Source organism: Anolis carolinensis, chromosome 1, assembly GCF_035594765.1.
Source record: "Anolis carolinensis isolate JA03-04 chromosome 1, rAnoCar3.1.pri, whole genome shotgun sequence".
NCBI classification, from domain to species: domain Eukaryota; kingdom Metazoa; phylum Chordata; class Lepidosauria; order Squamata; family Dactyloidae; genus Anolis; species Anolis carolinensis.
Genome location: NC_085841.1, coordinates 88,923,704 through 88,948,847, shown reverse-complemented (window position 1 = coordinate 88,948,847; position 25,144 = coordinate 88,923,704). Strand labels below are relative to the sequence as shown.

Below are 25,144 nucleotides of genomic sequence, written 5' to 3'. Positions count from 1 at the left end.
TCCAAGAGTCATATGAAAATCCGTAATTTTGGCACCCAACCTGATCTTGTCATACATGAAGTTGATTTACACACAAGTATATATGTATTCTTTATTATACAATTCTTTATTAGATCTTAGCATTTCAAACATTTATTAATTATTTTTGCAGTGATGATTCAGGATATTACAATACACAGTATTTCAAGTCATGTATATATTTTTTGAGAAATAATTTGATAATGTTATATCTGGCCCATTCCTCTGTATTTCAGATGAATGGTCCAGAATTAATTTATGTAAAGGCAAGTGAAAGTAAATATTCAACATAGCAGTGAATTCCCCACTGACCCCTCAGCACATCCCATGTTTCCTAAAGTTTACAGGCAGTCCCTGGGTTATGAACAAGATAGGCTCTGTAGGTTTGTGCTCATGTTGAATTTGTATATTAGTCAGAACAGGTAAATTTTAAGTGTTACTCTGGTCCAAATTTCTGTTTGTTTTGGATAGCATAGGGAAGGGTCAACACCCCTGTAACCTTTGTTTTGCTGTCTGTGCTCCTGTTCAGAAGATTTCACCTCACATTCTGTCCCTGTGACAATTGGGTTTTGCAAAATTTGGGTTGTCGTGGAAACAAGAATTGGCGATAAAGCTTCAGCAGAGACATCTTTTCCCCATGGTAACTCTTACAGGAATGAATTACCTTTCCTAGAGATAAATTTCCTTTCACTTTCTGTTGTCTCATCCCATTTGTAACTAGAAGTAGCACGTAAGTTGGATGTTTGTAACTCAAGAAATGCCTGTATTTTCCAAAACATCAGAGGCTCAGGAACATGTTGTATACCAAGAGCTCTATCTTTATCAGATGTGCCACAAATGTATTAAAAAGGCAAACTCCAAAATCCAGTGAAAGCAGCAGAAGCAGCCACAAAAATAAGATCTGAGTTCATGGTAGGAGAGCTCATCCACCTTCTGCTGCTTTTGTGCTGTGCTTGCCTTCTTGCTCATGTATGCCAGCAGGGGGTTGAATATGACAAGATTCCTCCGCTCCGAAACACTGGGACATTGACAGCTTCTCTTTAATAAAACATCTAACAATAGTTGCTTGTGTTTTTGCTGGTAACGTGTTACATTATAGGGTCAAATTTTGTTCTCAGTTAATGACATCATGTTGGCACAGTTGGGAGCAATGTTTTCCTCTCTGTGATTTTGGAAAGCTGTTTCATAAACATACAACAGGCTGTATGTACATATGTGTATTTGTAAAACTGTGTCAAATATAACATAGCATACAAATGTATGTAATTTACTCAGGAAAATGTTCAAGGAGCATACTGTTTTAATTTTAACTTCATTCATTGTGCGAATAACTTATAAAAACATGCTCTTTCAACCTTTTCAATTTCATTTCCTCACTGGTTGTGGAGCATCTGTTTAAAAAGAGATAATAAATGTTTCTTCCAGAATAGGTATAGAGTAGTTGCATTTGCTCATACATGGACCTGTAGTATAGTACAGAGTGTTTCAGAAATGCTGTTTTTTATTAGCCATGCAATTAAAAATTATCAAATTGCACAACATTACTATTACAAATAAAGTTAACTGTAAATCAAATCATTGCAGAAATACTCCGAAACCTCAGAAATTATTCATTATGAACTACTAGCATTCTTACAACGCACTATGAAATTAAGCATGAAATAAAAAATGTCATTTAATTTTTACCTGTTTCTTAACACTTCAAAGTCCTGACTTGGAAGGAATGGTACCAATCAAATTTCTGTCACCCCACTTTTTTCTCTCTCTTTGGTCCTCCCAACTTCCCCCTTAATCCTCCGCTTACTTCAATTGCTCCAAAATGAGTTCAGTTCAAAAGTACTTTGCCCTCAATAACTCAACAGGGAGGAGAGGCAAGAACAGATAATTTAAACTCAAGCAAAAGCAAACTGCTGGTGCACTTTTGTTGTTGCTCATTAAAAAAATCTTTGTACACTTGACTATGCTATGATGTGGCTTGGCCATGTGAGTCCCAGTTTTCATCTCTGGAAACTATGATTAATAATCTCAATGTAGATTAATATGCATATAATTTTTCTCTGTTTAAAATAGTAGTTAGCAAACAACAATAAAAATAAAAAAACATAACAAAAGATCAACTGAATTTAAGAGATATTAATTGGTGTCTTATTAGTGATTACATCTTCCTAGATATAAAATTCCCAAAGAGATGAAAACTGAGCATAGGCTTGCACTGGAAGACTTAGAGATTCCTGGAGAGACCACATTAATTAAATTTATGAATAATCAATTCTGCGAAAAACCCTGAAAATGCTAATTATAGGCCCAATAAAATAAAAGATGTGATTTTTGAGCAATTTTGTGTTAATGTGTTGTCAAAGGCTTTCATGACTGGAATCACAGAGGAGTTGTGTGTTTTCCAGGTTTTATGGCCATGTTCCAGAAGTGTTCTCTCCTGACGTTTCACCCACATCTATGAAAGGCATCCTCAGAGGTTGTAGGTACCTCACAACCTCTGAGGATGCCTACCATAGATGTGGGTGAAATGTCAGGAGAGAATACTTCTGGAATATGGCCATATAGCCTGGAAAACACACAACAACCCCAATTTTGTGTTAGCCCATTACTTTGACTCAAATATGGTGACTGAGTGAACCAAGGTTAGAAGCGTTCAGGATATAATGGAATTGTAGGTAGTCACTGTCAAATGTCAAGTTCTCCCCCTGTATGACAGTCTTCTAGTTGGCTGACCTCCACTAGGGGTGCTTCCAGACAGGCCAGAATTTGAGCTTCCAGACAGGTGCGGATTTGATCCTCATGCCCACCAAAAAAACCTTGGCCTTTCCCGGGGGGGGGGGGGGGGTTACATGCCATCCCGATAACAACTGGGATAGCATGCAGCCACCTGAAAACCCCCAAAATAACCCCTGGCACGAAGAAATGACACACCAGGGAACTTGGGAGGGGATCCCTCCCCCACATCCTCTGGTGAGTGGAGGAAAGAAATAGCAGCCAGGTAAGTTTTCTTTACTTTTTTTCTTTTTAGGGGTTATTTTGGGGTTTGGGGGAGTGGTGGGTCCCATCCTGCACCTTTGGACTCCAGGAGCCCCAAAAGTGCAATATGGCAATGGGAACTCACCCCTGTAGTGAGTCCTCACAGGCCCAATATCCTATTAGACCCAGGCCCTTCAGCAGGGCTAGATCTAATGAAGTACCTAATTAATTTGGATCAAACCAGGGAAACCCTGGTTTGTTCCAAATTAATTTGCTTTTGCCAGAAGTGTCATTTGGACAACTCTGGAAAAACCAAGAAAGGTCACAGTTTTTGAGCCTGTCTGGATGTGCCCTAAGGTTGGGAAAAGCAATCAGTTTTCTTTATACTTCTTTTTCCATTTAGAGATGAAGGAGCAGGATTGCTCCTACAGAATCTGAATCTGACAAAAGTCTTTAGTATTGAATGCTTGCTTAGTGGTAGAACTCTCACTCTCTCATGCTAAGAATAAAGTGATGGCAAAACCTGTTCTGAATAACTAATGCCAGTTAAATCCTATGGTGTAGCTGCCACCATACATTGACTTGAAGCCATATAGCAATAACAAACATCAGTTGCAGTTACAGGTCAGAATGGGAAGGAGTATTCGTAGAGAGGTATGATATGGTTTAGGATAACCCACTGGATGGGCTTGGGGAAGTCGCATTGTCTTAGCCTTAGAGGAAGTGATATGAAGAAAAGCTTACAATAGGCCCAGCATATGTCAGAGTTAACTTCAAGGCATATAACAACAAATCCTGGAAAACACAATTTTTCAGAATTCCTATTTCCTTATGAATACAAAAAAATTGAAAAGAAAATTCTTTTCTGCCTAGATAACAACTAGAGCTGGAGAAGATTTTTTTTGTTTGGAATAAATGATACTCAATTCATATTGCAAATTAAAATGAACTGGTTCATATTACAAACCAGGAAATTCTGAAATTTGGCAGCAAGACTAATACTTTACTAAATGAACCAAAGCTATCCAGTAATTACTGAATAGACATCTGTCTTATCTTACACATTACAGTAGTAACTCATGTTTCTATCCAAGCAGTAACCAATTTTTATAGGACAAACTAAAAAAAATAAATCAAAGTTCTGAAGAGAAACTCATACTGCTTTATTGCAAGTGAGCTGAATATGTTTTGTTTTTACCTTGTAGTTGCATCCATCGTTATAAAAATGTAGCACCATAAAGAAAGGTTTATTTTGATGGTATCAATTTTCCTTCTTTTGACTTGCATATTTGTTTAGTCCATAAAGTTATACACACTTATATAAACATTTAATATCCACAATTGTACATTATATTTGTTTAAGTAGATAGTGAGCTGGGTCAGAGCACCATTTAGATCTACTGTGTTGGGTTCAATAAAACCCATTTGGGTAATTTTATTTGCAATTTCTTGAAAGGAAGATTAAAAAGCTTAGAAAATATTACAAATAACAGGGTGATACCTTAGTGGAAGTAATTGTTTTATTTAAGGTAAGGGTGAATGCCTCTTCTGATAAGTGTACTGTTCAGACATATCACCTTAAAAATTGATGGTTTTTAACCCCATTAGCCTACTTCATGAACATGCTTAAGTACTTAAATTTAAACTGTAAACCAAATAATCTTAATGTAATTAATGCAAATTTAGAGGAAAGGGTGACAGACATGGATATTACACTTTTAATATCTGTGCTTGCTGAAAAACCTATACTCACCACAAATGGACTGCAACTACTCCTAGCTAGCCATGGAGCTTCATCCAACCACCTGGCTGCCATGGGTTACCTCTGATAATGTTAGGCCAGGGTTCCCATGTGACCACCAAGGAGGTTGCAAGGCTGACCACCGCCTTCTTGCTGATCTCATGGGTGCCCCATTCTGACATTAGCAGAGGTGGTGATCAGGCAGTCAGATGAACATCTGTTGCAAACTAGGAGTGTTGGTGGCAACATGGAGATGGGGCACATACAGTCCTGGGCCATCTGGACACGAGCCCCAGATTCACCACATACGTTCGGGATACTCTGGGGCAGATTTATACTGGCTAATCTACTGGATGTAGATTAACCCTGGGGTAACATAGGTTTTCATCCTAGATATAAATAATTTTACCCAACCTTAATGTTTGAGCAAACTCAGAGTTACCATTATGAAGCATGGGTATTTTAAAGATCTTATTATGGTGGAATTATCTGCCAGAGGACAGAATAGTTGGAAAGGAATTGATTTTAAGTGGAAAAACAGCTGGCAGGAAAATCCTTTACTCTTAATGATGGATTCCCAGGGTTTCTTTAAATGAAAAGAAAGGCACCATGAGAGTGTTATGTGTATCTGCATATACTATCTAGTTGCTCCCACGAGGCTAAAATACTCTCATCATTAGAAAATAAAGTAACCTTTCCCAGAAAAATATTTGAAGATGGAGTGAAGAGAAAATATATGAAGAAATACATGTTAGTGTGTGGTATGTGTATGCTCCCTGACTTTTCCCCCATGTCATTTTATATTTCTGTAATATATTTTCCCCTCAGCAGTTTATGTTTTAAATTATGTTCTGCCTAACCATATTATGTAGTTATGCCTTGATCCCATTAGATAAAACTATATGTTCTATAACTGAAGACAGGGGACTTGTCCTCATGTTATGCTTAAATAATTTCTAGCGTTTATGTTATTCATATTCCAGTACAGCAGACATAATAATGAGGTTGGAAGTTAATCTGAAGGTGCCACCAGTGATTCATTTGCACTTTCAATGTGTGTGCACATATATCTTCATGTTGCCTGTTGATTTGTGGTGATCCAACGAATCTCATAGGGTTTTTTTTAATACAAGGGATCTTCAAGGGATCTTGTTAGTGCTTTCCTCTGAAATACAGCCCACAGCACCGGTTGTATGTCTAAATACTAATCAGGTCTTACCCTGCTTAGTGTCTAAGATCAGACTGGCACTGGATCCTTATGTATCCCCTCAGAGAAGATTGCCATAAATATATCGAAATGATTTGTAGTGCAGGATCAGAAATCCAAGTGGCAACAATATAGAATTTGAAATACAATAAAATTTAGGATGTAATCTGTAAAGATGTATGCTGCAATTCAACAGTTCTTGCTATTGACTGACTGCTTGTACAAACTGAACAAGTTAGCAGCTAATTGGAAGCCTTGATTAGGTGATATGTTTAACATGGCTTTTAAAGGCTGCACTGGAGTCACTAACTTAAAGTGTCAGAGGATAACTGTACCGTGACCAAAAGGGTCAGTAATTAAATGACACACAGGTTAATTGCAGGGACAGGAGAGAGAGAGAGAGGACTGGAGAGATGGCAGATCAGGAGGCAGGAATAATGCTGCATTAATTCTTTGACAAAGAGTAGTAGTAGTAGAAGAAAAGCCTCCAGAAATCTGTTACATTCAAGCTCATCCTTGACAATTTTATCCGAAGTTATGTATTGTGCTTATTGAAGTCTAGAATTAGAGATAGGCAGAAAGGCAGATGTAAGATTGCAGTGCAATTTTCAGGCACATACACAAAATCCAGCCCTCCAGCCACACACACACACAGACAAATTGCACTGGCAACTCTTAATATTTGATTCTGTGTATTCTTGAGATTTAGAGATTCCCCTCTCACTTCCAACACCTAGTATTTACTTTTAAGTGGAGAATGTGATGAATATTACCAAGGCTGTGTTTACATGGGCCAAATAGACTCACCTTGCAACTGTTTCAAGCTGTTAATCTAGAATAAGGGGAATTTACTTTAGGGCTTCCTTTATTTGACTCTGGTATTTTTGAGATGCAAACAGCTGAGTTGCGCTGGATCTGGCCCTATCCAGTGTTCATAAGTCAACAGACCCATTGCTATGTCACTGGCTAGAAGCATCTCCTTCACTGAGCCTTGCTGGCAAAATCATTTTTGCTGTTTATATGGCTGTGCACATTATTGTGTTATCAGAAACAGCATCACTAACAAGTCTCAAGTGGGGAGCTTCTTTTGGCTGGAAAAAATGGCAGTGGTGATGGTCCCAGCCAGCCATCTTGGCACTAAAAGGGCTACAGAAATGTTCTTGTGGAGCATCTAGGGCAGCTCTTCACTGAACGACATGATCTTCACTGCACGACAGCTCCAAGAAAAATGCAGGGAACAAAACCAACCTCTGTACATGGCATTCATTGACCTTACAAAGGCATTCGACACAGTGAATCACAGTGCTCTCTGGACCATCCTCCAAAAAATCGGGTGCCCTGACAAATTTGTGAACATCCTGCGGCTCCTCCATGATGACATGATGGCAACAGTCTTGGACAGGAACGGCTCCCAAAGTGACCCATTTAAGGTGGAATCAGGGTTCAAGCAGGGATGTGTTATTGCCCCTACCTTATTTTTCATCTTCATCGCTATGATACTTCACCTTGTTGATGGGAAGCTTCCCACCGGTGTGGAAATCAGAAATCAGGAAAAGAGATTTAAAGATGGGCTTAAAGCCAGCCTTAAAAACTGTGGCGGAGACACTGAGAACTGGGAAGCCCTGGCCCTTGAGCGCTCTAATTGGAGGTCAGCTGTGACCAGCAGTGCTGCAGAGTTCGAAGAGGCACGAATGGAGGGCTAAAGGGAGAAATGTGCCAAGAGGAAGGCCCATCAAGCCAACCCTGACCGGGACTGCCTTCCACCTGGAAACCGATGTCCTATCTGCGGTAGAACATGCAGATCAAGAATAGGTCTCTTCAGCCACCTACGGACACACCCCCAAGATAATAGAGATGGAGGATAATCGTCCTCGACCTATGAGGGATTGCCTAAGTAAGTAAGCAAGCAAGTCTAGAGCACAGTACTGCATTGACAGAGGTGGAAAAGATTCTGATTTGTACTCTAAAAGTATTACGCCTAGAGATGAAATTCACTGTTTTGTTGCCATGCTTTTTCCTTTTTCCTGTTTGTTTCCTAAATTCCTTGTACATATCATAGAATCAAAATTATTATAATATGAATGTGCACAATTAATGGTAGTAAAGCATTTCTGTATGTAATTTATTATGACATTTCAGCATCATTTTTCATTTTTATTGTTTAGGTTTGTTTCCAGCAGTGCTGAACTTGGCATCTAATGCCTTCATCACCACAAATGCTACATGTGGTACAAAAGGTCCTGAAATGTACTGCAAGTTAGTGGAACATGTACCTGGCCAACCAGTGAGAAACCCTCAATGTCGGATCTGCGACCAGCACAGCAGATTTCCAAACTGTACGTGTAAGATATTTGTTACACTTTGTTAACTTCATTTGTGTGTACTTGTGTGTAATCATTTTTCTGTTGGTCACTACTGACATAGGAGGAAATAGTGATATAGTCTCGCTGCTCGCTTCAAGGTGTGTGTGTGAGGGGGCGGGGGTGCAGGTTAGTTGTATTCAGGCATGTGGGGAATGGGTTAAAGACTTCCCACGTGTTCTACTACTAAGCCTATTCTAACCTCAGCATAACTAATATTTAAATAATGAAAATGTGAATGGCAACATGCTGAAATATATTGTACAATTTCACTCTTGTACTGATTGGAATGTTTCATCTTTGATGTAAAAAGGTGATAAGCGGTTAAAAGCCATATTCCACTGGAACTAATATGTCATACTCTCATTATACATTGGATGGAGCTGAACCCAAGTGTGGAGGAGAATAAGCAAACCTACCATCTTCATAGCCACTCCTTTCCTCCTTTCCCTATTTCTCCACTCAGTGGAATCCTGGGAAAAGGGCAACATATTTTATAGGGATCTAATTGGTTTAAAACAGCTTTAGAAATGAGTCCAAGAGCCAAATGAGATGAAGCTGAGAGCCATGGTTTACCCACTCTAGAAGAAGAAGAAATAAAGTGTTCCACTCATTTTATCTTTCCGTAATAAAACAGAAATTGAATATAGTACAAATCCAGTATCCATGAGAGACATATTTCTGGACTTTGTATGGATATGTTAAACTGCAGATAATAGCAAACCATACTGAAATTATGGATTTCTGGCCCAAAATACTATGTAATCAAGCTGGAGGACCTAGAAAATGCCTAGAAAGAATATATTTCGTCAGATGTGGATAAATTAAACCATGCATACCAGTCCTGTGTATACAGGGATCGTATTGCATCATTTATGTCCTTTTTTACTTTTTTGAAGTGCACATGATTCTCTGCCTCCTTCTCCATTTTCATTTATCACTGTTTTCTATTGAGAGTAGATCTCCTTTAGAACAGAAGTCTTCCTTTTATCAGTGATTTCCTAACATTTTCCTTAGGCGTTCTCTTCTAGGTTTATTAGGAACTCTGATTTAATTCATATTAAAAATAAACACAAATAATACAAATGTTTTTATGTTAAATTTACACAGACACCCCAGGACCTTTAATGCTGCTTTCTTGGTCCATATTTAGCAAAGGGCTAAGTTGATAAATATAACTGGCTGGTAAGTAATAACTAGTTCTGCCTGTCTTTTCTCATGGGCCTTCCTCCTAATAAGGTAAGGGAATCTACTCATCAAATAGGCTTTTAGCATATTAGACTTTTCTTCTTGGATATGTTGTAATAATAATTCTGAACTTTTTCACAGTAACTTTCAAAGTTTGACATTTTCCTGGCCCTTTTCAAGTTTTTCTAACATGCAGCCAGTAGCATTATTTGCCATAACTCAAAAAGCAATCAATATCATTTTTTTTGCTCTGGCAAACTCAAAGAAGAATGATATGATCACATGTGGTTTTATGGTTATCAGTACCTCTAACAAGTCTATGTTGTGGAGAAGTTACTTATAATTCCTAGAATCCCAATAGCCAAGCAGGCTGGAGAACCTTGGAAACTGTAATCTGGGAAAATAATATTTTTTCAAGTTCTGCTAAAATCTGAGGGCTTTAAAATCTTTATGCCCTGCTCTACAAATTGCATCCGTTAGGCTCTGCAACATCACTGTGCATTGCAATTTGCCTATCTAATCTGCAGTTCAGCTAGCCATTAAAATACACCATCTTTCATTAGAAACCATCTCAATTTAAGGTCTGCAAAATGTTCATTGGGTAACATGAATGGTTTTATTTACCCAAAGATAGCCCTTTAATAACAGTGCCATGAAATGTAACCAGACTTTAAATGGTCCCCTTGGAATTTGTGATTCTGGTGCGCCTCCTTTTAATTGCTGTAGAAGAAAATGAACACACACTCCCTGGTTAATCATATGTGAGCACAAATTAAAGACCACACTTTGATGAGTTGCCTGTATGAGCAAACTCCCTTGTCATTCATTAGGCCGAACTGCGTGTGAAGCCTGCAGTACTATCCATTTTAACAGCCCATGGATAGTATATTTTGTCTCTTTCCTTTTTAAAAAATAAGAGAATAGATTCCAGCAATTAATCAGTGGTTTCAAGTTAATTAAGATTAAACTTCTGTAATGGGATTACAGTTAATTGTACATTCATCTTTCATCCCTCCTTTTCATGTCTAGCCCTCATATCAATTTGACTTGAGAAGGCTGATAGCAAAATTTCCAATTAGGCAACTTCTATCACTATCACCTTGGAAACCTGGGTTTGATTTACCACTGATTTCCACCACTAAGATACTTTTAAGCTTATTTCTGAAAAAAAGATCAGACATAGTAAAAAAAAAAGATCACAGACTACCTAGAGCAAAGGTTCTTCTTTCTCCAGCCTTTAGTATCTTTTTAAAAATACAAAAATGAATCCAATAATAACTCACTTCTCTCCCTGGTTCTATAACATGCCATTGATAATGCTTCCTAGTGCTGCTGAATGTTTATGTATAGTTTATGACAGTTGCCATTTTAAGCTTGGCACTCTCGTATGCTCTCAAAAAGGGCTTTAATTGCACTTTCAGTTTTGCTTTTAATTGTGCTTTCAGGCTTTCTGCTTTTTCAGTAATGAGGTAGGATTCCTTTCCTTCTATGAGACATAGATGTAATACAAACCTATGAGACTAAAGTTTATTAGGTTGGTTAGTACGACAAAGATGACCTGGACTGATGTATGGATAAAGCACGAGGATATTGGATGAACGGATTTTAACCATATGTTTTATATTTTATACTGTATTCAATTGTTTGTAATAGATTTTATATGCTGTTTGATTTTAATGATGTGTCGGCATCGAATTGTTGCCAATTGTACGCCGCCCTGAGTCCCTTCAGGCGAGAAGGGCGGGATAGAAATATTGGAAATAAGTAAAATAAATAGTAGATTTAAATAAACTGTAGTTTGTTCTACTCAAATTCAGGATAATACCACAACAAAAATTCCCATGGAACTTCCTGTGTTTTTGTTGCCACTGATTAACACAGCTGCACACTGAAAATACAAAATAATGTGTTATGCTTAGATCATAGATATTATCCTTTGCCCTTATCAGTATGCAAAAGTAACATCAATAATAATAATTATTATTATTTCTTACCCACCTCTTCTTGAGACTTGAGATGGGACACAACACAGTTAAAAACACATACAGTAATTATAAAACCTTATGTAAAAGACATATATTAAAGCATATTTCTATGAATGGGATTTAGGGGATAACCCCTATATCTGCAGGCTGGTATCTGTGATTTCATTTATCCATGTCTGACAAAATATGCAATTTCTAAGCATTTTCTAGGTCCTTCATTTCAAAAGGTTCACTGTTATCTGCAGTTTCACATATATGTGTGAAGTCTGGAAACATATCCCCCACAGGACTCTAAGCAGTGGTTTTTAGCTAGATGTCTATCTAATAGTGAGGAGCCATGTATTCAGGTATGATCCAGACTGAAATATTAGTTGGAATAGATGTGGAGAGACCAGTAAAGCCTTGACAGTCAACATAGAACTTAGAGTCACTAGTTTAATATCATAGGTTAGTCATAGTTGATTCCTGTTATAGAAAAACATTCCGACTGTAATTGTAAAAGGAATAACTTTTTTGTTTTCATGCAAGACATTGAGCCCACTATTTGTATTATGAGTGATTTAAAACTTCTGTTATTTGAAATATATTTTGGTAATTATCCCACTATCTCTCTGTGGGAGACCACACTGCTGAATTAGACCAGTTTAACTGTCATAGTCCCATCTCATGGAGTCCTGGGGGTTGTAGTTTGTTGTGACATCAAATCACTCCGACAGAGAAAGTTAAATATCTCAAAAATAGTACAAATCCCAGAATTCCATAGCATTGAGCCATAGCAGTCAATGTGGAGTCAAACTACTTTAATTCTGCAGTGTGGATACAGCTTTACAGTAGATTCTAGCAGTTATTAAAAGCAAAAGAAGGCACAACGTTTGAAAGGTTCCCACTATGGCCCATCTCATCTTCCTACTCCTCTCTCCCTCTTTCTCCCTCTCTTTCTCTCTCCATGCCATAGCATAGTTTGATGGAACAACACTGCAACTATTCATTTTAACGAGATACGCTTGAGAAATGTTTTCCTGTGAAATTAATGGTGATTTCTGTGCAGCAGCTCCTGGTGCCAAAGTCTATAGTACACAGGTGTGGCCTATAACCCAACCATTGTAATTAAACAACTGTGCTTTGGATGGCCTATGAGTAGAAATGCCAAGGAGATGTATTGTGAAGCGTGCTGATATTTTTGGACTGAGTGTATGTTAAACTATTTATATATTTAACCTTCCCTTTCAAATCCAAATATGTCTTTGAAATGTATTTTAAAATAAAGATTGGAACGTTTTTAAAGTCTGCAATGTGCTGTAATAAACACTGGGAAACAAATAATTTTGTTACATCATAATTAAAATTCTATATGGTAATTTAGTGCTCATGGACTTCTAAAGCAAATAGTATAGTAGGCAAAATGAAAATGGAAAGCCATTCAATCTTAATTAATATGCACTTTATTGTTGGTCTAACAGTGCGACACCCGATAACAAATGCAATTGATGGCAAGAACACTTGGTGGCAAAGTCCCAGCATTCAGAATGGGATGGAATATCATTATGTGACCATCACGCTGGACCTGCGGCAGGTAACCTTTATTTTATCTCTCCTTTTCCATGGTGAAATTGCTCGTATGTTTCTCTGGATTTTATCAGCCTAGCTCCTGAGTATCTATTGGGTTGTAAATATTCATTAGACGTTGATTAATGCAAGTGATTCCAGATTAGATGTATTTGTGATAGTACAAACCTAACTTTCCACCAGTGTTATTTTGTAATTGCTCTACTTGAAATATTTTAAAGACTGTTCTTCATTATCATACTACCTTTTGAGTCAGTACACTGCATAAAATACATTCAAAAAACAATAATGGTAGAGATGCTTTGTCTGCCAAATGTTCTCAGTATTTGATATTTCTCATTAAAACTGAAGAAGACTCTTTTCTGAATCTGTGGATAACTCCTACTAGTGAATAGAGTCCAGACATGGGGAGAAGTTAAATCAGGATCAATGACAGATCACTGCGCTATTTGCGGGAATGCCATTCTGGCGAGCCGGTCTTTCTGCAACCATCACGACCGACGCCTCCTTCCATGGCTGGGGGCGTTCTCCAGTACCCTCTCGGTTTGTGGTCATTGGAGCAACCACGAACTACATCACCATGTCAATGTCTTGGAACTCTTAGCCCTTTTCAAGGGCCTTCAAACATTCCAGGATATTCTCTCAGATTGTACAGTTCAAGTATGTACCAACAATACTGCAGTAATGTGGTATGTGAACAAACAGGGCAGCACGCAATCCAGATCCCTCCTCGAACTTACCATCACAATTTGGAACTGGTGCATCACACGCAACATCTCCCTTGTTTCAATTCACTTACCTGAATAAAAAAAACACCAGAGCAGACCACCTCAGCCTCACGATCTCAACCACGATTGAGTGGTCAATCCACAACGACGAGATTTGCAAGGTCATCCTCTCATCAATCTCTTCGCATCTCCATCAAACTCCAAATGCCAGCTTTACTGTGCCAGGGGAATGGGTCTCAGACAGCGATTGCCTCAGAGACACATTTCTTTTCAATTGGAATGGTCCTCTACCCTACCTTTTCCCTCCCATTCCCCTTCTTGCCAAAGTTGTGGCCAAAATTTACACCGATAAGCAGGGCCAGTCTAACGCTAAAGCGGCTGAAGCGGCGGCTTTGGGCGCAGGTGGAAGGGGGCGCTGTGGAGGCCTAATTATAATGCACTGCGCACCATTGCTCAAAAGCGCCCTCCCTCTTCTCCCTCTTTTCTCCCCTCCTTCCGCTTTTACCTGCTCTCCCTTTCTACCTTGCAGCAAGGCTTTGAGGCTGCGGAGGGGGCGGGCCTAAGGCCACGGAGGGCACGCACCTCCCAGGAGACCACGCCCCCTACTTCCGAAGGAGTGCCTTGGAAGTGCCCTTCGGCCCCGCCCCCTCCGCAGCCCAATCAAAATGGCAGTTCTCATGGGCTGTCTGGCCATGTTCCAGAAGCATTCTCTCCTGACCTTTCACCTGCATCTATGGCAGGCACTCTCAGTGGTTGCGAGGTCTGTTGGAAACAAGCAAGTGGGGTTTATATATCTGTGGAATGTTCAGGGTGGGAAAAAGAACTCTTGTCTGAGGCACGTGTGAATGTTGCAAATGGGCACCTTTATTAGCATTAAATATCCTTCAGCTTCAAAGCCTGGCTGCGTTTTGCCTGGGGTAATCCTTTGTTGGGAGTTGTTAGCTTGCCCTGATTGAGGATCTCCTGGCGCCCTCCCTCTTCTTCCTCCCTCCCTCCCTCCCTCCCTCCTTCTTCTCCCTCCTCCTTCTCCCTCCTCTCCCTTTCTGGCCTTCTTCCTCTTTCCCCTCCTTTCCTTTCCCTTCCTTCCTTCCTTCCTTCCTTCCTTCCTTCCTTCCTTCCTTCCTTCCTTCCTTCCTTCCTTCCTTCTTTCTTCCTCCTTCCCTTCTTCCTTCCTCATCTCCTTTCTACTGTAGGGACATTCATTGGCCGTTTCCCCAGTCTCTCTGTGAGTTTATATCTATGTTCCAGAAGCATTCTCTTCTGACGTTTCGCCTGCATCTATGGCAGGCACCCTCACTGGTTGCGAGGTCTGTTGGAAACAAAGCAAGTGGGGTTCTTCTCTCAGTGGTTGTGAGGTCTCTTGGAAAATAGGCAAGTGGGGTTTAAATATCTGTGGAATGTTCAGGGCTGGAAAAAGAACTCTTGTCTGAGGTACCTTGATTAGCATTAAATAGTCTTGCAGCTTCAAAGCCTGGCTGCTTTCTGCCTGGGGTAATCTTTTGTTGAGAGGTGTTAGATGGCCCCGATTGTTTCCTGTCTGGAATTCCTTTGTTTTCTGAGTGGTGTTCTTTATTTACTGTCGTGATTTTAGAGTTTCTAAAATACTGACTTTTCACCCACATCTACTAAGTTTGTCCCCACTTCAAGTAAATCACCCCAGCCTTGCCATCAGAGTTGTCAGAGGTTGAAAAAAAGGTCTGCTCATCATTCTCATGCTCAGCAGGGGACAAGGAATATAGTTATCATGCTGAGAATATTCTTTAAAATGTCAAAGCCTAGTTACTGTAAGCCTATTCAAGCTTCTATCTGAGTAAGAAGGCTAAAACTACCATATTTACATCAATCTCAGCCACACCTGTTTGCCTAAATGACTATTCCAAAATTGAGATGCACATTACATTTGTGTAATACAGTAAAGACAAGTGGGTTGCTGTGAGCTTTCTGGGCTGTATGGCCATGTTCCAGAAGCATTCTCTCCTGATATTTCGCCTGCATCTATGGCAGTCATCCTTAGAGGTTGGAAACCAATCAAGTGGGGTTTATATATCTGCGGAAAGTCCAGGGTGGGAGAAATAAAGAACTCTTGTCTGTTGGAGACAGGTATAAATGTTTCAATTGCTTGGCTGCTTCCTGCCTGGGGGAATCCTTTGTTGGGATGATTTATTATTATTATTATTATTATTATTATTATTATTATTATTATTATTAGGCCTAGGCCTTGCTCCAGGGAAGATTCTTCTGCTGTGGCTCCCTACCTATCTATCTACCTTGCCACATATTTTCCACATTGTGTGTATGTGTATGTATATATAAGATACATATATATAGACAAACACATATGCAGGGACCGTATGTGCCACGTGTGTGTGTGTGTGTGTTCTCTTCATCTCTACCTTTTATTTTTCAGTGATTGGTTTGTCCGGGGGGGGGGGCAAAAATACTGCTTGCTTACACTTGAAAATTACCTAGGGCCGGCCCTGCCGATAAGGCCAACTGTATCCTCCTGACACCATGGTGGCCTTGCCAACCCCGGTTTCCCCTTCTGTTAGCCCCATTGCCCAGACCTCCTTACAGCGGACAACAGCACTCTGCAACACCCAGACATTGAGCACCTTTGACTCACAGTGTGGCGAGTCCACAGCACTTCCTCTCGCAAGCAGTAAGGCACAGCTTGCTGGCCACTCATAGACAGTCCACACAGAAATCTTAGGATGCTAAGTGGAAGAAGTTCACTTCTTTTGCCCAACGACATGGTGTCGATCCTTTACTCATACCAACATCTACTGTCTTGGAGTTCCTAGCATCTTTAGCATCTGCAGGACTGTCGCTCTCGTCCCTCCGGTGCTACCTGGCTGCACTTACAGCTTACCGACGTAAACAAGGCTTACTGTCTTCTTTTAAAGACCCTGTAATTCAACTCTTCCTACAGGGATATAAAAATACTAATCCTCCTGAATCCCTCTACCCCCTCCTTGGCAGCTTGACCTGGTCTTGTCCTCTTTGATGAAACCCCCTTTTGAGCCCATGACTATGTCCGATCTTGCATATCTTACGTGGAAAACTGCGTTTCTAATTGCTATTACGTTCGGCCGTCGAGCGACCGAACTTTGTGCTCTCCGATCAGACGAACATACATCCATTTCCACTCTGACATGCCTTAGTGACTACTAATTCCAGTGGAGGAACTGAGGCCATAGCCTTCTTTAGGCATATATATACCCTCTGGGGAGGGAGCGCGGGGCCATGATTACTTATCTAAATCAGCTGTTTAATGTTCTGAAACTGTTGTTCATGTGCACATCAACTATCATATGTGCGGTTTTCACAGATGACCATTCAGAGAACCACAGTTACAGGTAAGCAACTCATTGTTCTCAGTTATCTAACAATATTAAAAGGTAAAGGTTTTCCCCTGATGTTAAGTCCAGTCGTGACCACCTCTGGGGGTTGGTGCTCATTTCCATTTCTAAGCCGAAGAGCCGGCGTTTTCTGTAGACACCTCCAAGGTCATGTGGCTGGCATGACTGCATGGAGCGCCGTTACCTTCCTGTCGGAGCGGTACCTATTGATCTACTCACATTTGCATGTTTTCAAACTGCTAGGTTGCCAGGAGCTGGGGCTAACAGCGGGCTCTCATTCCGCTCCCGGGATTTGAACCTGGGACCTTTCGGTCTGCAGGTTCTAACAATAGCAGCAACAAAACAAATGCTCCCTTCTTGGACCCTAAATTATATTCATGGAAATGAGAAAGAAACCAGGTCTTGATAGTCCTTTGTCCATTTATAGTAGGTATAACTTTATATTTAGCATCTATAGCTGCTACCCATATGTTTATAATCTAAATAATTTTGGAATGTGGTTCTTCTAGTGACCATCTGTCATAGAAAGAACATGGATGCCTGCTATTAGAGCAAAATTGGTAAGGAAAGGATCACACGTAGAGGTCTCATATCAAAGGTATTGAAATAGCTATTGTAATCTTCTTCTCTGCAGTCTGCTGGGATTTTTGTGTGGAAAGGTTTTGTTTGGAAGTGGAATCATAGAATTGGAAGACATAACACAAACCATTTGATCCAATCGTCCGCAAGCAGGAATACACAATCAGAGCACTCCCAGGGGATGGCCATCCAACCTCTGTTTATAAACTTCCAAAGAAGGAGACTCCACCACACTCCAAGGCAGCATATCCTACAGTTGAATAGCTATTGCCATCAGGGAGTTTCTCCTAAAGTTTAAGTGAAATCCCTTTTCCTGTTGTTTGAATTTGTTGCTCCATGTGTTAGGACCTCATCACATTGATGAGGGGCAGTGGGGCAATTTGCCAGCCTTCATGGTGAATCTGCAAGACAGCAGGCCAGTCCCATCAACCTGTGCCCCACTTCTCCTGCAGTGCTGCTTCCCTGTTATACGTGGGGAAGTGCTGTTTCACAGCCCCCCCCCCCTGCTAACTCCATTGCTCCCTATAGAATATGGGAAGCCTCCTGTGTTCTGGGTTAAGCATCATAGGATGTTTGCAGAATAGTTCACCTACAGAGATCCTCTGGAAGTGAGTGTGCATTGTGTGATTGGTGGCTTGAGGCTCCTTAAATGAAGTGTGTGGCACGCATCCCATGATGCTTGCGAAGACCTATGTGATGAAATGGTTAGTCTCTGGACAGTAGAAAGTAAGCTTGCTCTATCTTCAATATGGCATCTTTTCAAATATTTAAACACATCTTAACCTTCACATCTTCAGGCTAAACATATCCTAAGCTGCTCCTTGTGAAACATGGTTTCTAAACCTTTGACCATTTTGGTTGCCCTTCCCTGTTTGTTTCTGCTTGTCAATATCCATCTCAAATTGTGGTGCCCAGAACTGGAGTCATTATTCCAGGTGAGGTCTAGCCAAAGCAGAATAAAGTGGTACTGTTACTTCCCCTGGTGGCACAGTGTGTTAAAGCACTGAGCTTCTGAACTTGCAGACCAAAAGGTCCCAGGTTCAAATCCCAGGAGCGTAATGAGAGCCCGCTGTTAGCCCCAGCTCCTGGCAACCTAGCAGAGTCAGTTACGACTGGACTTAACGTCAGGGAAAACCTTTACCTTTACCTTTACCTTATTACTTCCCTCAATCTAGACATGGTTCTCCTATTGATGCAGCCTAGAATTACATAACTTTTTATTCATTACTTCTGAGCATTGGTCTTTTTCATCAGTCCAGCCCCCAGTTGGTTGTTCTTGGAGCTATTGTAAAAAACAACAACATAGAACCTGGTCACCCATGGATAGAGTTGGAAAAATAATTTAGTTAATAACACAGAGTTAGATAAATAATCCCAAAGAGTTTTGCTAGACATTCTGTAAAACCCGGAAGTAACTAGGTTAAAAGGGGGTGAGTAGCTAAACAACATTTAGCCAAATTGGGTTAAGAGATAAAAAAAGCACATGTTAAAAAGGTATGCTTATAACCTGACCCTGGCTGAAAAATATGCACCTTTGCATCACTTTGCAAAACACATGCTTTCCTTTCTTCCCTCCTGTATGGACTGCTCCAGCACATGTATGCTTTTAAAAAGTCTGAAACAGTTGATCGGGCTGTCAAATGGAACAAGGAAAGCACAAATGGAAAGCAGTTAGAACTCTCTGAAACTATTTTACACTTTATAATTTTAAACAGAGATTGAATTAGCAATTGGGAGAAGAGAGAGATCCCACAGAAGTTTTATTTTAAAAATTCCCTCCATTATGTGCTGGACCTCATATATGCACATGCAATATGCGAAGCCTATCAAGAATTTCTTGTTACTACCATTATTGCCATGTTCAATAAGCTATGGTACCTCTTGCAGTTTAGGCTTCACAAAGTTTCCATGCTGATTTCTCTCTATTCTAGTTTCAATGTAGTCATGAATAATGAATAATATAATAAACAATAATAATAATAATATAATATAATAATATTATGGTATTAATAGGATAATATAATAATAACAGAATATGATAATAATATAATATGATAATATAATAGAATAATAATAGAATAATATAACAATAGAATAATGTAATATAATAATGTGAAATATATTAATAGGATAATATAATAATGGAATATAGTAAATAATAACAGAATATGATAATAATATGGTAATAGAATAATAGGACAAAATAATAAGTTTCATGGCATAGGAATAAGAAAAGGAGAAGGAGAATCCAAATGCGTCCTGTGCCTTTAAGAAGCAGGAGCTGGGGTGAGTGGTAAGCACATTCAAGCCCTGTCTGGAATTACTCTGTTTTCTGAGTGGTGTTCTTTATTTATCGTCCTGATTTTACTTTTTTTTGAAAACACAAAAATAGCAGGTGTGATCATTGCATGCATTTTAAGGACGCTATTTTGGAGTGAAAACTCCTCTCTTATGGGGTGGTCTTATGAGAATATATCTTGGGGGGGGGGGTCTTGCTTTAACAGAATGTCATTGAAAGCAATCCCCTTCCTTTTTCAAAACCTGGGGCCCCATCTACAGTGCCATATAATGCAGTTTGAAAAGGCATGATATATGATCAGTGTAGCAGACACATATAAGCAGTTTTGCTGCATTGAACTGCATTATATGAGTTTCCCGATAGGGCATTGTAGGTGGGGACTTAAAGTATGAGATACCTGGGGCCAGGGCCTGAAGGCATCCTGTGCCTTTAAGAAGCAGGAGCAGGGGCGAGTGGGAAGTGCATTCAAGCCCTCCTCCTTCCACCCTCGCTCGCCCTGGCAGCAGGAGCTGATCAGAAGCCTCTGGGGCGAAGGGGGCATGACCAGGATGGAGCCGTGCCTCGAAGGGAAGAAAGGCAGTGAGGGAAGGAGGCACCTTGGTTCTTCGGGCCGTGTATATGCGTTGGCGGCTGGGGAACAGGTGGGAGGCAGGGCAGGGCAGGGCAGGGCAGGGCCAGCCGTGGAGGCACAAAAAGCAAGCACTCTCTCTCCCCCTCCCTCCAGTGCTTATGAGTGCTGCTTCTGCCCTGCAGCCGTGCTTCCCAATGGAACTCTGCTGCAGCCTGAAAGGTCCTATTCTTATTAACTTTGCTAGGTCTTTCAGGGGAGGCCTTATATTTGACAATTCCCCCAAACCTCTACTAGGTCTTATTTTCTGGGGATGTCTTATTTTCAGGGAAGCATGGTAGCAGTGAGCAATAGTGCAGGAATGGGAAGCCAAGTACTGTGTCACTTGTTTTTGTGTCACTCAAAGGGTTGGGGTTCTGGGAAAGTGGCTAGTTTGGGATCTAAAGGACATTTTGTGAACTAGGAAGAAAATATAGCCTGAAGGTTGTTGACCCTATTGAAAATAAACTCAGTTGGGTTGAAGGAGTATCCAGGTGGGGCTTTAGGGGTCACAGAAATGAGCCTCAGGAGCTGCATGTAGTCCGGCCTAGAAAACTAAAAAAGAAATGTAGTTATATAGTAAAGTTACAATATACTTTTGCTGTTTAAAAAGCATGCATTTGTGTGAGTTTTATAAATGGCCATAAAAATATCACTGTAAAGCAATGATTGTGTAGCTCTTCAGATTGCAGATGCCAACATATTTTGTGTTGTTGCAACTCAGTAATATCTGGAGGCCACATGGTTCCCACCCTTATCTTACAACAGCCCTACAACAAGCCCTGCAAATTGTGTGTTAGGTATCTAAGTATATTCAGAGGTTAACAAGACCTGATATATACTTATAGACTCAGTAGGAAGATACCATGGATGTGTTGAGGCATCTCTTGCCAGCCATTTCCTTTTTCCTCCACAGTAAACTTGATAAAATGACAGGTGTGTAGCTTTAGAAGACTGTTATCATTTAATGTTCACTGGTATGCTAAATTATGGCAGCTACACAAGTAAAATGATTTTGATTGTCAGAAGAGAAGTGACTTTATTTTCCTTTAGCTAATGCAGATACAGAATAACGGGTAGGTGCCAGAAATAACACATCACAATTTTAGACTCTTCACTGCTGCTTCTCGGTATACAAAAAATAAAAATGGATAGCTAACTCAAGAGGCTCTTTATTTGGCATTGGCTACTAAGGCTTTATTATTGGCTGGAGAATTGGTCTAACACCCTGAGTGGACGTTATGTAGAATAGCAGTAACAGTGGTGGAGGTAGAAGGAGAGAGATATTTTTGTTTCACTTGCAGCAAGAGATAAACTGATAAATTAAAATACTGGGATGGGGCAGGTTCCAGTGTCACTTAAGGAAGAAGGCATGCAGAACTAACAGGGCAGGATAAAGAAGCTCAGTTAAAGTGTCAGGAATAACCAGTTTGAGAGGTGTCATGATTTTGCAAAGCATTCAGTTGGCATGTTGAAATAACGTGGGCTTCCCTTCTCCAATGGGAGAAAAGGAATGACTAGAAACCTTCTCCTGTAAGATTTTTAATACCTTTGTCAGATGAAGAAGCTAGCAGAATCCAGTTTTCTGTGTCTGCTGAATGAAAAAAAAGGCTTTCTGTAGTTGAAGGAGTCTTTTAAATGGGGCTTAGAGGATAAGACAAAGACATAATATGTTTTCTTTTCTTTCTTTTTTTTTAATATATATTTTTATTGAAGTTTTACCTTATAAGATAGAGTAAATTAACATTGAAAGAGTGAGAACATTTGATTGTATAGAAAGTGGGAAAACTGAGATTTAAAAAGGATCAAAAAGGGAGAGAGAGAAAACCAAAAACCAAAAACAAAGCTAAAATGTCCATATTTATATAAAAAAGAAAAAAAATCTGAACAAATGGCGATATAAAAATGCAAAGTACTTGGCAAAGAAATACACCAAAAAGCAAAAGCAAAAAGCTCACTGTTTCACAACCTGTTCACAAGATACCAGCAATTGTGAACTGTAGTTCTTTTTTTTCTTCATCATGACCTTTTTTTTTTCACAGAAGGAAGTTAAACGAGTGGTGAAAATTAAAATTTATAATAGTCAAATTTGAAACCCCCACGTTGAAATGGTCTTTCCTTCTAAAAACCTTTTGAAGGGAACCCAGACTTTCCTAAACTCAGAAGGGTCTTTTGACTGGAGATACCCTGTCAGAATGTCCATCTCAGCCACCTCCGTCACTTTCAAGATCCATTCCTCCATTTCTGGTGTTTCCTCCAATTTCCAGGCTCGTGCATAAACTATTCTCGCAGCCGTTGTCATCAAAGTGAAGAGTTTATCATGTGGCTTCAGCAGTGATGTATCTGTTATTCCTAGTAGGAATATTTCTGGGTGCATGGGTATTTTTAACTTTAGTATTTTTTTCAGTGGTTTTATGAATCTTAATCCAAAAGTTTTTTGCCTTCTTACAAGTCCACCACATGTGGAAAAATGATCCTGTTGCTTGTTTACATTTCCAGCAAGTGTTTTTTAATTGTGGCTGTATTTTGGCTAATTTAACAAGTGTCATATAAGCTTGATAAAACATTTTGTAGAAATTTTCTAGAAGGGAATAACTTCTGAAAATTTTTATTTTTACTCTCCAGAGGTATTCCCATTCATCTATGCTAATCGAGCGACCAATGTTTTTAGCCCATTTTACCATACACTCCTTGATATATTCATCTTCTGTGTGTAATTTTAACAGGAGACTGTAAAGCTTAGATAGTTGTTTATTTCTTGATTGAAGTATCTTATCAAGGTCTGTCTTTTCTTCTTCAAATCCTGTATGCACATCTTTTTGATATTGTTGGTGTATTTGTGCATATTCAAACCAGTTCATGTTATAACCCTGCTGGTTTATTTCTATCATTGATTTCAGTTGGAGGTTATCTTGTGTTTTCTTGAGTATTTCCGCATATGTTGGCCATCTTTTATTGCCCTTTGAATTTCCACTTTGTTTGAAAGCTTCTTGGATCGAGGTCCATTGTGGTAATTTTCTGTAAAAGAATTTTTTATATTTGTTCCAAGTATTCATCACAGTTTTCCTATTTGGGTATTTATTAAAGTTTGAGTCTTCTGCCACTTTCCCATAAATTAAGTATGCATGTAAGCCAAATTTTAAACTATCTCCTTCCAGAGTTATGAGACTCTGATTGTCAAGATGGATCCATTCTCTTAACCAAATCAATATAGCTGCTTCCCTGTATAATTTTAGATTTGGAAGAGCCAGTCCTCCTCTTTGTTTAGTGTCTTGTAAATTTTTCATCTTTATTCTCGGTTTCTTCCCTCTCCAAATAAATTTCGTAAGTTCAGCATTCCAATTTGTAAATTCTTTTTCCTTGATGTCAATTGGAATGTTCTGGAACAAGAAGCATAGTCTAGGTAAGATATTCATTTTTATTGTAGCTATCCGTCCTAGGAGAGAGATATCCAGATTCATCCATTTTTTCAGATCATTTTTTATTTTATTCCAGGTTTTTTCATAATTATTTTTATACAGATCTTTGTTATTCATTGTTATGTTTATTCCTAAATATTTTGCTTGGAGAGCTATTTCAATTCCTGTTTCTTGACTTAATTCTTCTTTTTCTTTATTGCTTAACTTTGTCGCTAATATTTTTGTTTTGCGTAGATTGATTGAAAGACCCGCAACTGATCCAAATTGATTGACCAGGCATATCATTTTGGGAAATTCTTTCTGTGGATCTTCTGACATTAAAATAATGTCATCTGCAAATAACTTTATTTTATATTTTTGGTTTTTCACTTTTATACCAATCAGGTCATCATCTTGATGTAGTTTTCTTGCTAGGATTTCTATTGCAAGTATGAATAGTAAGGGTGAGAGGGGGCATCCCTGTCTCACACCTCTTTGTATTGGAAACATTTCAGTCATATCTCCATTAATTTTAATTTTGGCTCTTTGTTCTGTGTATATGGCTTGTATTCCATTAATAAATTTCCCTCCATATCTTAGGTTCTTTAATAGTTCAATAATGAAATTCCAGTTTAGTCGGTCAAAGGCCTTTTCAGCATCCAATAATAAAAGTGCCCCCTTTTTGAGTTTTGTGTTTTGAATATGTTCAATTATATTCAAGATTATTCTTGTGTTATCTTTAATTTGCCTTCCAGGTAGAAAGCCTGCTTGGTCAGCATTGATTCAATTACTCAGTGTTGATTTTAATCTGTTTGCCAATATTGATGAAAATATTTTATAGTCTATGTTTAGCAGAGAAATTGGTCTGTAATTTTGAATCTGTTTTTCATCTTGATTTTCTTTGGGGATTAGAATAATGCTGGCCTCCTTCCATGTCTCTGGTATTTGATTTGTTTCCAGTACTGAGTTCATTATTTTTTGTAGTATCGGTGTTATTTCATCTTTCATCATCTTGTAGTATGTTGCTGTATTAGTATTATTCATAATTATAAATGCACACAGAAAGCTTTTAGCAAATTTTAATGTTATGGGGGGTGCGGTCAAAAGGCAGAAAAATAATTACAGTTTTCTTCATT

The 25,144-nt window shown here is 39.2% G+C and overlaps 1 protein-coding gene across 1 annotated transcript in view; it reads left to right on the top strand.

The window, feature by feature from the left end:
• The window catches only part of lama2 (laminin subunit alpha 2), a 630,991-nt gene that overhangs the window by 132,087 nt on the left and 473,760 nt on the right, over window positions 1–25,144 (top strand). The window contains 2 exon segments of the mRNA XM_062978830.1: window positions 8,105–8,275; window positions 12,933–13,045. Of these exon segments, the coding sequence (XP_062834900.1) occupies window positions 8,105–8,275; window positions 12,933–13,045 (284 nt within the window).